Source organism: Buteo buteo, chromosome 15 (assembly GCF_964188355.1).
Source record: "Buteo buteo chromosome 15, bButBut1.hap1.1, whole genome shotgun sequence".
NCBI classification, from domain to species: Eukaryota; Metazoa; Chordata; class Aves; order Accipitriformes; family Accipitridae; genus Buteo; species Buteo buteo.
The window spans coordinates 15,381,863-15,397,779 of NC_134185.1; the positions used below are offsets into that span (position 1 = coordinate 15,381,863).

Genomic DNA, 15,917 nt, shown 5'->3' on the forward strand with positions numbered 1-15,917 from the left:
AAATCTCATGATATTTCTATAAATCTCTGGGGGCACTCAAAAGCTTTGCTAGCTAGCAACATAAAACAAAAGAAGAGGCCACCTGCAGCGTATATGGCCTTGGCAGGGCTTTCGGAAAAAGTTTTGTTTGGGGAGAGGGGTTATTTGCAAGCATTCAGCAACAAAACCATCTGCCTGTATCTCCTCTGCAGCCTGGAATTCCATTTTTGTCTAGTATACCTAAGTGAAGGGATGCAACAGATAAGCTGTTTCTCATCTTTAAGCCACGTTTTTTCAGCTGAATCTTTAGATACTGCTTTGCAACCATAGAAACACTTTGACCAATTGGAGTGCACACTGGATTTTTATCCAAGTAATCATTTTTCCTTATCATGGAAATAACTTGAAACCAGCAGCATGTGAAGTTAGTTCAGAGTCAAGTTGTCTTCCACTTGAAAAAAACCTTTGATCAAGACTGCACAAATGCAACATAGCTGTGTCTAGTGCCTGGTGTAGAAAGGATGTAGCATTGGAAAATCCTTCACAACACATTCTTCAACCTGACATTTGAATCTATTTGTCTACCGTTTTCCTCCCTCATTTGGGAAGCAGAGGTGATCTGTGCAGGGGAAGGAGAAAGAGGTGCTATCATTTCATCAAGGACAAAAGATTATTTTAGCAAAAGCCTTTCATATTGTTAAAAACTAAAAAAAAAAATAAATAAAAAAGTAATTGTCAGAGTCTGGGCTAAATTCAAGGCAGAAAGGAGTAAGAGCACATCAAAAGCCCTATGTAATTTATATTAATGTCATGTTCTGCATTTTGACTTTTTTTTTACATTTAGATTTTAAATTTCCTTTTCAGAAGTATCTAGCAGCTAAGAGGGAGCAGTTCATATTTCTCAAAGTATTGTTTTAGGTTGCAGCAAACTCAAGGGGATTTGAGTAACATGGTTCACACTCAGTTCAAGCATTTTTTCTTGGCTGAGAATTAATTACACTTTTTTGGCAAAATTAAATGTTATATGCTAGCACACGATGTTGTAGCAAGAAGTGAATTCTGTAACAAGTTCCATAGCAGCAGAATTACAGAACACACAAAATCCTGAGGATAAAAAGTCCAACAAGGGTTTCCTGTAGTGCTCTGTCAGTAAAACTATGGGGTTTTCCTTAGGATGTCTCCAAAACATTGCAGTTTCACCACTTTCTGGAGGCTAAAGAATGATGTATGTCATGGAGCTTATACATCACAAACAAGTATTTATGTTATTTGTTGAACAGACTGGCTTTTTGTAGCATCTTCTCAGCTTTTAATCACAGCTATGCATCCATGGTAAAATTAAAATAATTTCTACTCAAAATGTACAAAATAGTACATTTCTTTCAAACGGGTTAAGAAACCATGATTAATTGTCAAGGGACATATTAAGAGAGTCACAAGAAAAATGGCTCAATTTCTCAAAGTGCTACATTAATGAGAATTTTGCAATATAAAAAAAGAGTTTAATATTGAAGTATTGCATGTGCAGAAGTGAGCTGATAGAATTTATCTTTGTTAAGTGACGACAACTGTGAATTCATTCCCACACAGGAAATCTTTAACTGGTGACAGCTAATTGAGAAAGGCAGAACACAGTATGAAATTTATTCCCACTTTCTTCCTCTGTGGAGGAGCAAAGCCAATAGAGTAGCATTATTTCTTCCTAAAGACATCTTCAGTAGCCTGCTTTGCTTTGATTCATTGCTATTCAATGCACTTACTTTCAATTTATTCCAGCTTCACTGTAGCTTTAGGTAGACAGTAAATCAGCCTCACTCATTGTACACAGTTAATTGCCTATCTATGAAACAGGACTAGAAATGTGACAGATGATACTCATCAACAAAGTAGCGGGGGGAGAGGGAGGACTGGATTTAGTAAAGGGTGGGAATAGTAGTAACTAGGATGGGACAAACTTTTGTTTAACAAAAGTCTTAGCATTTAGCATTTCTTTTTGAGATGGACCAAAGGAAAAAAAAATCCTCATTATTTGGCAAAGCAAGGGATATCTTTGGTGCCTGAACAAAATGTTTTGCATTCATTTTGAACTATTCTTAGAAATAAATGTCTTCTCATACCATCATGCCAAAATATTTTATTACACTATAAAAAAGAGGGTTTAGAATATGTTTCCCATCCCAAATCAAATAACTTGGGGATAATATATTTCAAAAATTCACAGAAGAATTTTGGTACCTCTGCATGTTCAGGTTTTTCCCCCCTATATTGTGCACAAAAAACATACCCAGTTTTAATAACTTGTTTCCTCCGGTGGACATGGCTGATAATAGAAGTAAGCTGAATAGATGCTGGCTCCAACCAAAGGACAGCCACTGATGCTGACAACAGTAAAGACGGTTTCTTCTTCTCAGTTTTAAATATAGCTGTTTTGATTTTTTTGCTACGTTAGTGAATTAAAGTGGCTCATAACATGGTCTGCCAATTGCCTGAGCTAGCAAAAAGAGAGGAGGTGGGCTGTAGTGGGCCATAGCGCTGGGAGCAGGGATCGGAGTGGTAAGGAACGAGCAAGGCTTCCCTCCCTGAGCAGCAGTGAGCCCCTCCTGCACCCACCGTGCTGCAGCCCCCACCACTTCCCCACCTCAGCCCCACCAAGAGGGACTTGAGCTCTGCTACACTTGGTGCTCATGAAGGAAATTCATGATGCGGAGGAATTATGCAACTAAAATGAGATCCATAGTTTCCAGCTTTTGGGGGGCATGGAGACAGCTAAGCTAGACTCATTCAATTTCCACTTCACCTTAAGGGGGATGCAAATCCACATCCCCACTTTAAGAGGGGACACCTAACCATCAAGCCTGTGGCATCCTTTAGGCTACAGTGCTGTGCTGCAAACACCAGAGACCAAGACAGAAGACAATCAGGTGTGACATGCACACAACATACAACTCCCAACGGACCTGTCCATAGAGCAGCTCAACACGGTTCTGGCCACCCAGGCTTACAGCCCTCTGCCCCTACTTCATACCCAACGTCTGGCCTGGGTAGAGTCAAAACTGCCCGAGTCACAAACTGCGCTGTGTTGGTTTTCCTGGGAACAAAGCCCGGTGCAATTAATAACAGGGAGTACTTCAGAGAAAATCGGGAGACTCCACCTTTATCTCTTTTTCCATCTGCCAACACAGGCAATTATAACCAGCTCTGCACTCCCAGCTGCACCCAAGTCGCCAGCGCCCTTGTCCTTTCTGCAGAGCCCCGATCTCTCACGTATGCAGAGCTCCCAGCTGCGACTTTACATTCAGGCTTCCACTTACAGCAGCCCCTGGCAGGACCCAATCTAGCTTTCACCAGCACTATTTGCAGCTCATCAGCAGTGGGATCCCTTATTCCCTGGGTGAACCCAGCTCACAGGTGCGGCTGCCGCTGGGTGACCATTTCAAAGGTAGGATTTCTCCAGCCACACCATCACCTCCCTCAGCTTTCTAAAAAGTAGTGGCCCAAGAGCCTTAGTCCTGCAAAACGCCTTGAGTTTTCCATTCCCATGCAAGGAAACCTTATAGGAGATGATTACAGGGTCTATCCTGTCCCCAGTCACTTCTCTCCTGGGTAATACAGCAGCACTACTCCCGTCAGGAGGCCAAAACACCTCACCTAAGGACAGAACTTCAGCAACTGACGCAACCCACGCCCAAAGGGGATTTTGCACTATAGTCATAGAAGAACCACCTTGGCAGATTCGTTTTTTAAGTTCTCCTTCTGGCAGCAGACACATCAAACCCCACTCCACCCCACAGAGCCGCAGGAGCTCCCGCAGTGCACTCCCTCCAGCACGCTGCAGGAGATGTGCTGCTGTCGCCTCATGTAAATCTAAGCCTCTGTTTCAGACCAAGAAAACTAATGTTGAGTTTCATAGAGAAATTAATCCATGTTTTCTGGGGTTTTTTTTCAGCAGAAAACACTTAGCTCTGGTAACAACACAGCAGTACCTAAACCGTGAAAGGTTACAGAATTCATTAGACTTGTTGATTGCTCGAAACAGATTTAATAAGAACAGGTACTGACACAGTGTTTTGATTGCTAATAGCACATCAGGCATACAACTGCCACAGTCTCAAGTGCCATAATCCATTTGCACCTGAAGCTCACCTGCCCTGGTCAGGCCTCCCTTGCTGTCAGTTCAACACTGGCGCCACCTGATTAAGAACCAGAAAACTTGTGTTTAGAAAGAGGCTCCAGAACAGAGCTGTGAAACATGATGCTTCATGCAATCTCAGACGTGAAAGCATGATGCTCATATGAAACAAGGTGAGACAGCCGCCTTTTTAAACTTTTTCATTTTGATCCTGTTTTATGATGACTTGAGGCTTAACTCCATTTTTCAATACAGAAACAAGATATTCCATTTTGTAAGCTTAGTACACACGTCTCGCATATAAACATCATTTTCTTTTCTCCTTGAGTAAAAAGTAGCTTAAAAGACAAGTTCCCTGTGCTGGAAGGCTACTGAAAGATCCTTTTTTGTACTGAAGTTCCCTCTAACCTGCACAGAAAGCAGAATTAAAACTCTTTCCTGCCTCACAGCTCCAATCTTGCTGTCTTGACATCAGACTGCAAGAACCTAGCCACGATTAATACATGGTGAGACAGCAGGAGATTACTTAGTTTCATATACCCCAAAAGAGCAGCTTTTGAAGATGTATGAAAAGCTACATCCCTTTTGAAAATCTGTCCTATTCATAAGCTCTGCAGAGGAAAACATGTGCTCCGTCCTCTCATCTTCACCTCAGCAGATGTGCTACTCCTAGAAGGCAAGAGAGCTCTGCAGAAAGAAAACAGGTTGTTGATACTAAAAGGGCAGAATACAACCAACATTTGCATGTGAGCTAGTAAAGAGCAAGAGTGCAGCTGCATAAAGTTTTCATAGCAGGGAAGACTAGCTGGAGAAGGCTGAGAATAGACTTAATGATAGAACAAGGCTAGAGAAATGGGACTATGTCCCAGAAAACGTGGGTGAGCGAGCTACTAAGACTCCCCCTAAAGAGACATTTTTTTGAAAAATTCAAGCCAGGAATTCCAGTATACCTGCTGGAACTCCCCTGAAGAAATTCAATTTTATGTCTCATCAGGAATGTAACCCTCATTTCCAAATGAGGCTCAGCCTGCCCTGTGTATTCACTCTGTCTCAGTGCCCAAGGTGGCCCTGGCTTTAGTCAGTGACATTTGGAAAACTGGTGTAATAATGCCACATATAAAGAAGTTCATTAACCATGTGTCATTTACACTAGAAATGAAACAACTCCCTTACAGGCTCAGAAAGCTGATACTTGCTACACATTTTACATTAATTTGGCAAGAACAAAGCAGTTTGAGTGAAGCAGGTTATTCCCTACCAAATGTAATGATTCTATATGGTGGCCAAAAGCATCTGAGCTAAATTTGGTACACTACACGCATGGCAATGAAACATGAAAAATTCTCCACATGAGTACCAGAAAACTGAATTGCAGGTTCCCACAAATTCCCTATAATTACCTCTTCAGAACAGCTGCTTCAAGAGTACCTTTTCCTTAAGCTGACAGCCAAACAGCTATGGGAAAGGGATCGACAGAAAGGGACGCAGTCAAAACCAAGTTAAAAGTGTGAAGAAAATACCATCATTCTTCTGATCAGAAATTGCATCAAAACCAGAAACTGGTAAGCAGACCAGATAACTGATGAGTAAAGAGACCCTTGAAACTGGAAGAAAGGAAATAAGCAGTTCTAAAAAAGTACAACAGTGAGAATAGTCTTGTCGCAGACATCAACCCTAAAGATGTTATCTTCAAACACATACTCACCTGAACACAGCTTAAGCACACACCTGGCAAGGACCTTGCAGCTGGCTGTGGCCAGTAGCCTACACAGGAGAAGATGGTAGCGTTGAGAGTGCTTGATCAGGACAGGCTTTCCCACCAGAGCAAAGAGAAAAGATCCATGCTCCTGGATCTTCTTGTGAGCTTTGGGCAAGTAAAACACTCCATATCTGAAGAGACAGAGGAGGCTAAACATTCAGACTATGCATAATTTGGATAGATAAAGGTACAGATTTTACATGATCCCATACCATCAATGTCTTCATAATGCTGGTTTGACATTGCCCAGCAGGTGGGGCAGGTGACCAGCAGAAGAATCTGCATGCCAACAGCAAACTGCATTTCGTCTAATTTTCTGAAGCAAACATGCTGTGCTGGAGAAGTTCCCTACTCCAGAGGAACCTTCTTGGCCACTGGCAGTTCACCTGCTTCCAGGGAGATGGATCCCTGGACCACTTCTGGCCTATGGGACCTGCCTGCTTCCCCACCACAGACAACATATGCTGAGGACGAGATCCTGGCTCCAGAGAAACTGGGGATAGCTTTGCAATCATGGGATTTCCCATGGAATGGGAATTCATGGACAGGATTTTGTCCCAAAGATATGGCTGGAGCATTGAACATGATGAGCACCAAACATCACGTGCTTGTTGAAGAGTGTAAGCAAAGCAGTAATACACCATAATGCCTCTAGGGGCTTTCTACGTGAAAAAGGGTACTGTAGTGTAGCCACATCACAAGACAGTTCACAAAGGCAGATGAAAGAAGCCAAAATACATACCAAGTTAGTCAAGGGGCACAGTTAAGCTGTTGTCTGGTGCCGACTGTAGTGACTTTTTCATCAACTTCAATACCTAATTAAAGATTCATTTTTAAAGGAAATCACAGCGTCTCCAATAATAACAGCATCTGTACCAAATGCATTCCACAGCTGTTTTCTGAGTATTATCTTAAGTACCACACTAGGATGAACAGTACTCTAACAATAAAGTATTTCTGTTACAACATTCTATAAAACAGAGTATTTTGTGGAAAACAAAAAAATCTTAACATTGTACATAACTCAGATGCATTAGTTTCAAAGTACAGCTCTGTCCCCATTACATTACAGGAAGAATGACAAGCCTATCCCCAATCCACACATCCAAAGACTAACAATTTCAAATTTTTACATAATGCACTCAGGTGTCATCTTCCACTAAGGTACAGCGTTACGTACTTCAGAAATGAATCAAGCAAAACCTTGAATACACTGTGGCAAACTGTACTGCAAATACCTTGTTCTACTTCAGAGAGAGAAGTGGAAAGAATCTTGGTGTGAAATAGCAAAGCTGATCATCTTCTTGGTAAGCTATTTACCAGACTGTGAAATCTAAGACCTGGCAGAAAAGTTCTTAAAAAGAAAGTTACATTGTAGGACTGGTACTGACTTCCACCCTCTTAATAAATTCAGTTTCTTTGGTGATGGGCACTAGGAATGTTAGCACCGCATAAAATTAAGTTTTGGGGTTTTGTTTCTTTTGAATGAAGGCAACCATAATGCATTTTTAAAGATCAGTTCTGATTATCTGCCCTCCCCGCCACCCCAGCTTATCTGGAAAAACATGAACCAGTTTTCATTAGAGCATTAATCATCAGTACAAAACTTCTTCCTTACCTGCACAGACCTGAATAGTCACAGTATCAAGGTTACAATCCACTGTTACCACCTCACAGTTTGTGTCGTCCTTTACTAACAACTGGAAAAGATGCTCTTCATCTTCTATCTGGTAGCACATGGGTAACTTACTGTGAGCAAATGTGACCTGGTCTAGCCCACATCTGGGTAAGTCGGACAAGGCCTCCGTGGGGAAAAAGGGCTATTGTAACAGGACAGGCAGACATTTACAGAAGACGTACTAGGGGGTCCAATTAGATCCAGTTGCATTTCATAGCTACCTATTAATTATAATATGAACCATTATTTCTCATACAGTAGGTGCCATAGACTGCTGCACGAGACTGATGCTAAAAGATCATCACTCCTTACAATTCACTGACTAACAGACAGTACCTGGCGAGGTGCAGATATTTAAGCTAAATCAGAATAGAATGGAAGAGGAGCTACACATCAGCCACTACTGTTCCAGCATCAGAAAGAGGCCTTCTTGCTATTCACCTTCTTTTTATTTTGACACAGCTGAATTTCCCAAATGACCTTGTGGTTAACCTTCTTTACAAAGTATAAATACTATTCCATTCTTATACAAAAGAAATACAGCTGTTTGTATATATGCACACCTTGACAGCAACTCCTTGAAAGAACACTGTAACATGAAACTGCAGAGCTAATACACACAGAGCACTGATTCAGCTGAAGGCCAGGAAGTCTCTGCTAAGAAAGGCAACCTGTTAAGGTAAAGTTCTCACTAAGAACTTGCATGCTTTAACTGAACTCATAACATGTGGGTGGGATAATCGGAATCATGTGACATGCTCTTATACAACTTATTAGTTAGATTCTGGTTTACAAACTGTACCCTATAATTGCTGCATTTAACTGAAGCCATCCAATATAGAATGGAATTGCTTGAATACATCTTACTGGTATAAGGAAGCAGCCTTGTTGGATGATACGTTATCAACTCTTTTCAGACACTGAATATACTCAAGAGTAAAATTAAGACACGAGTGAGATCACACAAGGTTTTGGTAGGTATTTTTTATGTTGGCTTTATAGCTTTTTTGGTTTCTTTAGGAAATTCCTGTACAGTGAAAGGAATGAAGAACTCCAGAAGAGAGTTGACCTCCTTCAGTTCCAGACTGTATTCCACTGCTATTTTCTCTGCGGTCCATATTTGAGGATGAAGTTTATGATTATTAAGAAGTGTCAGAGCCTCCACAATGGAAATTTTGCCTTTGGGAACTTTCTTAACATCTAGATCTCCCAAGTGGCCTAGTTTTGTAAGTCTCTTTTCCTCCTGTTTACAGGGAAGATGTTCGCCACCTCCATCTTTTACCTAATTGTGGGAAGGAAAACAAAAAGAGCTTAACAGCAGTTCTGTTTACTATGCATACTGTAGCAACTAAGCTGTTTTTCTAAATATGGCATTTCCTGTTAGCTATTCCCTTTTTCACAGCATTTTAAAAAAAAAAAATATGCTTAGCCAGCCTTGCTTCTTGATATCACAAAAATTGTCAGTTCTTCCACGGCCATTTTATATATGATGTCAACCTCCACCCAAATTCTGAAAAGCTACCATCTATTCAACTCTAAGTGTTGTACAGACTTGGCAGCCCTTCATACAAGGCAAACTACAGATTTTGGTAGCCAAAAGTAAATGCAGATAACCTAACATTTGGTACTGATTCGTGGCAAGGAAAAAAAAAATTCATACTACAAATTGGTATCCTTCCGATACTACTGGAAATCTTTTTCATATAGTCTCTCTCTCCCCTTCCTTTCATTTTCAGATTTTAGTTTTGCAACTAAAAGATATCCCCTCTTTTGCTCTGTCTAGAGAACAAGCTTTGCTGGAGAAAAAGAAACTATTTTGTAGCATCATAGGGAGTTTAATTCCCACGACTACTGCAGTGCTCAGACACGCAAAGTCTCTTCTCCCAAGTCCCTTCATATTTCCGAGTCATTTCCAAACCAGCTCTGCCTTCCCCATATTGCCTTTTATTAACATTTAACCAGTGAATGACACTGCAAAAAAAGACACAATGAAAACCTTTCTTAAATTTAAGAAAAAGTACTTTTAAAGTTATCAGAGCCCACAGACACTCTGTATTAACTCACAAGCTGAGAAAACTGATGTGGATGCTACAGCAACTATAACTGTGTGTCTGTTTCTAAACTACAGAGAATGTCTGATGATGCTACCAGTTCTCCATTTCTTTCTTTTACTTTGTGCTAAAACTATGCTCAGATAACGAACAATTTTTCAAGTCTTAATAAAATGATATGTCTCTGGCTATCTGCCCCTTCAGGACTTAAGAGTTGGTGCTTTTCCACTTACCACAGATGGACACACCAAATATACATAGAGGTATGTACACATACATGATGTACAAAGTATTCAGAATAACATCAGGAAAAGAAGAAAGCTTTTGGATGAAGTTTTGCCCACAAGCCTCCGTGCTAACATGTTAATCATGCTCTTCCCAACAACTGCAAATAGACACACCACAAGAGCAGCAACCTCAGAGTAGGAACGGAATCAAGCACTAAGGTTTGTTCCACTTTTGGCTTTTTCCTCAAATCTCTCTTGACAGGCTTACAAATGAACATTGAAAGATACTGAAATTAGAACTTCAGCACTTCCAAGATTAGTCCTAACCTCTATTATGAAAATGAAGGATAGAGATTACTTGGAAACTTCAGGGAGAGACTGCAGAAATCTGTTTGCATTTTTAAATACTTTTAGTCTTGAATACAAGGTGCTATGAAAGTGGCAAATTAGAGAGACTTAGGAATTTTATTGCTAGATGATCATAAAACTTTTATTGCTGAATAAAGCAGCTAGAATAAAGTGGTCTAATACTGCAACAGGTAAAAACGCACAAGCCATAATGTAACATGGTGGAAAAGAGGAGACTGAACCCCAGCCTGCACTTTACTGGCAGCAGTATGCTTCGCCTTACAAGTCAAAGACTGCAGCCATGGGCAATGAGGAAACTGATCACCAAACTGTTCAGAAGGTTATGCAGAAAAAACCTAACTAAGGCACCTCCTCAGCTGCATAAGGAAAAGTTTCTGGACAGTACAACATTAACATCAGTAGTTAAAGACTTCACTGAGATGTTAAAGTCTTTGTCCTCTACCACATCCACGCTTCCCATAGTAGTCCGAACGTCTTTTCTCCTAACAACTCTACAAGAGATCTTTGGCAAACTCCTGCATCTTTGCAAAAGGCTGGCCAACTGTCCTTCTGCCTCAGAGGAAGCAGAAGCGGGAATCTAGGTGAAAAACAAGGTAAGATCAATGTGACATTAAAAAGGAAAACTGCGTAAGCATTGAAAAGGTTGTATAATCACAATCTGTCACATGTTCAAGACCCAGGGTCAAACACAGTCAGTGCTACTGATATATAAAGGAATAATGAAAACATCACTTTTATCCATAAAAAAGTAGCTTTTAGGCACTGACGGATCATCTTCCTCCATACAGAATTTGTGCTGAATTTGAAAACCACAAAGCCGATGCTGGTATGCCTCCTACAGAGAGACTGACTCACCCGCACAGGTGGATCTCTGGACTCGACATAAACATCTTTTAACAAGGTGAGGAGCTTGTCGTCCTTTCTGTAAATTTCTTCTTGTATCCCTGGGTGCTCTAAAGGCAGCGGGGAGAAGAAGGGAAGCGAAAAGACGGATCTGAGTCGAACCGTTTCCCGTTCGTTAGTTCTGCCAGCTTAATCCCTTCCCCAGAGGAACGGCGCGACTCCCAAGACGCACGGCGCTCCTCGGGAAGGTTCCACTTCTCCGCCACCTCCAACCTTCGCAACACCGGTACCCGCCGAGGCCAGCCGGCGCGGTGGAAAGCACCGTCGGCGGCCACCGCTGCCAGCGGGACCCGGCCCGGCCCGAGGGGCCCGGCCCCAGCAGGCCGCCGGCCCGAGGGACCCAACCGCCCCCGGCAACCGCCCCCGGCAACCGCCCCCGGCAACCGCCCCCGGCAACCGCCCCCGGCAACCGCCGCCGCCCGCGGCTCCCGGCATGCCCCGCGCGCCCAGCCGCCCCGCTCTCAATGTCACCGGCCCCGCGCTGCCCCGCCGCCGCCCCCGCCCAGCGCCCGCTCTCCCCCTCCCGTGCGCTCGGGCCCACAGACAGCGCCCCTCCGGCGCGGCGTCGCCCCGCGGCCCGGCGAGGCCGGTACGCACCGGTTAGCTCGTCCAGCCGGGAGGCGGAGTGCCGCGGCGCGGGGGTGGGCTTCTCCTTGCTGATCTCCCGGCGGACCCGGCTCTCCAGGTTGAAATTCCGGAACGCGCGGGCCAGCCGCCCGCCCATCGCTGCCGCCGCCGCCGCCGCCGGTGGTGCGTGCCGCGCCTGCGTGAGGGGCGGCGCGTGCGCAGAGGGCTGGCTGCGGGGAGAGGGCTGAGGCGCCGCGCTACGGCGGGAAAAAAAACCCCAAACCCTAACGGGCCCAAAAAACCCCAACCAACCAAACGAAAACCGCAGACGAACCGCCTCCCTTTTTTCTTTCACAGCGCCCCGGCGGTGTTTTCCCCTCGCCCTCGGACGCCGGCCCGCCGCGGCGGTGAGGGGCGGCGCTTTGGTCCCGCCGTGGCGGCTCTAAACGCCTGAGTGACCGGAGCCCGCGGGGGGAGCCCCCCCCGGGGCTGGGCGAGTCCCCCCGGGGAACTCTCTCAAGGCTGGCCCGGCGTTTCCCTGCCGACCCCCCCAATACGTCATGTCGTAGCTGTCGCCGCTTGGCTGATCGGCGGGGTTACGCTGGGTGGGAGTCGGTGGGACGACCGTAACGGCAGCGGGGGGGCCCGACGGCAAGACCGAGGGGGGCCCCCGGTGTGCGTGAGGTGTCTCAGCCTCTTCGTGGACCTCTCCAAGTATTTGCTTGGATAATGGGGACATGGAGGTGTTTAGGGATGTTGTGCCTCTTGCTCTCGTTAACGTGAGTAACATTTGCTTACAGGCACCTCACTGGTTTATTCAGTGACAGAAAATTAATTTTGTAAGCAGACACCACCTAGAAGACATACTCCATATGGAAGTCTGGACAGTTCCTCAGTACTGTTCAGAATCTGTGGGCTATGCAATGTTGTGCTTCCTACTGTGGGCGTGCAAAACTTGGGCATTCGGAATTTGGTCTTCTCCTAGAATCATAGAATCGTTTAGGTTCAAAAAGACCTTTAAGATCATTGAGTCCAACCATTAACCCAGCACTGCTAAGTCCACCACTAAACCATGTCCCCAAGTACCACATCTACACATCTTTTGAATATCTCCAGGGATGGTGATTCCACCACTTCCCTGGGCAGCCTGTTCCAATGCCTGACAACCCTTTCAGTGAAGAAATTTTTCCTAATATCCAATCTAAACCTCCCCTGCCGCAACTTGAGGCCGTTCCCTCTTGTCATCTAGCTTGTTATTTGGGAGAAGAGACCAGCACCCACCTCGCTACAACCCCCTTTCAGGTAGTTGGAGAGAGCAATAAGTTCTCCCCTCAGTCTCCTTTTCTCCAGACTAAACAGCCCCAGTTCCCTCAGCCGCTCCTCACAGGACTTGTGCTCCAGGCCCCTCACCAGCTCAGTTGCCCTTCTCTGGACACGCTCCAGCACCTCCATGTCTTTCCTGTAGTGAGGGGCCAAAACTGAACACAGGACTTGAGGTGCGGCCTCACCGGTGCCCAGTACAGGGGGACAACCACCTCCCTGCTCCTGCCGGCCACACTATTTCTGATGCAGGCCAGGATGCCGTTGGCCTTCTTGGCCACTCGGGCACACTGCCGGCTCATATTCAGCCAGCTGTCCACCAGCACCCCCAGGTCTTTTTCTGCTGGCCAGCTTTCCGGCCACTCTTCCTCACTGCATGGGGTTGCCGTGACCCAAGTGCAGGACCCAGCACTTGGCCTTGTTGAACCTCATACAATTGGCCTCATCCCATCGATCCAGCCTGTCCAGATCCCTCTGTAGAGCCTTCCTACCCTCGAGCAGATCAACACTCCCACCCAACCTGGTGTCATCCGCAAACTTGCTGAGGGTGCACTTGATCCCCTCGTCCAGATCATTGATAAAGATATTAAACAGAACTGGCCCCAATACTTAGCCCTGGGGAACACCACTTGTGACTGGCTGCCAGCTGGATTTAACTCCATTCACCACCATTCTTTGGGCCCGGCCATCCAACCAGTTATTTACCCAGCGAAGAGTGCACCCATCCAAGCCATGAGCAGCCAGTTTCTCCAGGAGAAAGCTGTGGGAAATGGTGTCAAAGGCTTTACTAAAGTCTCATTAGACAACATCCACAGCTTTTCCCTCATCCACTAAGCAGGTCACCTGGTCATAGAAGGAGATCAGGTCAGTCAAGCAGGACCTGCCTTTCATAAACCCATGCTGACTGGGTCTGATCACCTGGTTGTCCTGTACGTACTGTGTGATGGCACTCGAGATGATCTGTTCCATAACCTTCCCTGGCACTGAGGTCAGGCTGACAGGCCTGTAGTTCCCTGGATCCTCCTTCTGGCCCTTCTTGTAGATGGGTGTCACATTTGCTAACTTCCAGTCAACTGGGACCTCCCCGGTTAGCCAGGACTGCTGATAAATGATGGAAAGTGGCTTGGTGAGCACTTCTGCCAGCTTCCTCAGCACCCTTGGGTGGATCCCATCCAGCCCTACAGACTTGTGTGTGTCCAAGTGGTGTAGCAGGTCACTCACCATTTCCCCTTGGATTATGGGGGCTTCATTCTGCTCCCTGTCCCTGTCTTCCAGCTCAGGGGGCTGGGTACCCAGAGAAAAACTGGTCTTACTGAGGCAAAGAAGTCATTAAGTACCTCAGCTTTTTCCTCATCCTTTGTCTCTGTCTTTCCCCCCACATCCAATAAAGGATGGAGATTCTCCTTAGCCCTCCTTTTGTTTCTAGTGTATTTACAGAAACATTTTTTATTCTCTTTTATGGCAGTAGCCAGATTAAGTTCTAGCTGAGCTTTGGCCCTTCTAATTTCCACTCTGCATAACCTCACAACATCCTTGTGGTCCTCCTGAGCTGCCTGTTCCTTCTTCCAAAGATCATAAACTCTCACTTTTTTTCCTTGAGTTCTACGCAAAGCTCTCTGTACAGCCAGGCTGGCCACCTTCCACACTGGCTCGCCTTTTGACACATGGGGACAGCTCACTCCCACAGCTTTAACATTTCCTTCTTCAGGAATGTCCAGCCTTCCTGGACTCCTCTGCCCTTCAGGACTGCCTCCCAAAAGACTCTGTCAACCAGGCCCCCAAACAGGCCAAAGTCTGCCCTCCAGAAGTCCAAGGTAGCAGTTCTTCTGACCCCCATCCATACTTCTCCAAGAATCAAAAACTCTATCATTTTGTGATCGCTGTGCCCAAGACAGCCTCCATCACATCACCCACAAGTCCTTCTCTGTTTGCAACAACAGTCCAGCTGGACACCTTCCCTAGCTGGCTCACTCACCAGCTGTGTCAGGAAGTTATCGTCTACACGTTCCAGGAACCTCCTAGATTGTTTCCTTTCTGCTGTATTGTATTTCCGGCAGACATCTGGTAAGTTGAAGTTCACCACAAGAACAAGGGCTAGCGATTGTGAGACTTCTCCCAGCTGCTTATAGAATATTTCGTCTGCCTCTTCATCCTGGTTGGGTGGTCTGTAACAGACTCCCACCATGATATCTGCCTTGCTGGCCTTCCCCCTGATTCTCACCCATAAACACTATCATCACCATCGTTAAGCTCTAGACAATCAAAACACTCCTTAACACACAGGGCTACCCCACTGCCTCTCCTTCCTTGCCTATCCCTTCTGAAGAGTTTATAGCCATCCATTGCAGCACGCTAGTTGTGTGAGCCATCCCACCATGTTTCCATGATTGCAACTATATCATAGTTTTCCAGCTGCACAATGGTGTGCTGCATGGATCTCCATCCCCTACCTCCACTGAGACGGCCAACCGAAGGACTTCACTAGCACACCGTCCCTCAAATACTGGCATGCTGCTCCCAGGTTTATCTCTAGTGAGCATGGTTTTATCCCCTTCCCCATTCAAATGTAGCTTAAAGCTCTTTCAATAAGCCCTGCTAACTCCTGTGCAAAGATCCTTTTCCCCCTTTGAGACAGGTGTACCCCATCTGTTGGCAGCAGGCAGGTGTCATGTAAACCAACCCATGAACAAAAAAACCAAAATTCTGCCAGTGACACCAGGCTCAGAGCCAGGTATTGATCTGCTGGCTCTTCCTGTTTCTTCCCTCATCATTCCTGCAACTGGAAGGATAAAGGAGAACATTGCTTGTGCTCCTGATCCCTTAACCAGTCGTCCCAAGGCCCTGAAGTCTCTCTGGATTGCCCTTGGACTTCTTGTTGCAACTTCATCGCTGCCTACCTGAAAAATCAATAAAGGATAATAATCTGAGGGCTGTA

At 45.3% G+C, this 15,917-nt stretch overlaps 1 protein-coding gene across 1 annotated transcript; it reads right to left on the reverse strand.

Annotated features, from left to right (window-relative positions):
* Window positions 1-3,574: 3,574 nt before the first annotated feature.
* NDUFAF4 (NADH:ubiquinone oxidoreductase complex assembly factor 4) lies at window positions 3,575-11,866 on the reverse strand. The gene is made up of 3 exons (XM_075046646.1): window positions 11,693-11,866; window positions 11,048-11,145; window positions 3,575-8,827 (listed from the first exon to the last, which is right to left on the reverse strand). Exons 1-3 carry the CDS (start codon window positions 11,817-11,819, stop codon window positions 8,531-8,533), a joined length of 522 nt encoding a protein of 173 aa, XP_074902747.1. The 5' UTR covers window positions 11,820-11,866; the 3' UTR covers window positions 3,575-8,530.
* Between the last annotated feature and the right edge of the window lie 4,051 nt (window positions 11,867-15,917).

Coding starts and splice junctions, on each gene's coding strand:
- NDUFAF4 (XM_075046646.1), bottom strand. CDS start 11,819: ATGGGCGGGCGGCTGGCCCGCGCGTTCCGGAATTTCAACCTGGAGAGC. Junction 11,146..11,692: donor CCGGCTGGACGAGCTAACCG/GTGCGTACCGGC, acceptor CGCTGCCTTTAG/AGCACCCAGGGATACAAGAA. Junction 8,828..11,047: donor CCAGAGATCCACCTGTGCGG/GTGAGTCAGTCT, acceptor TCCCACAATTAG/GTAAAAGATGGAGGTGGCGA.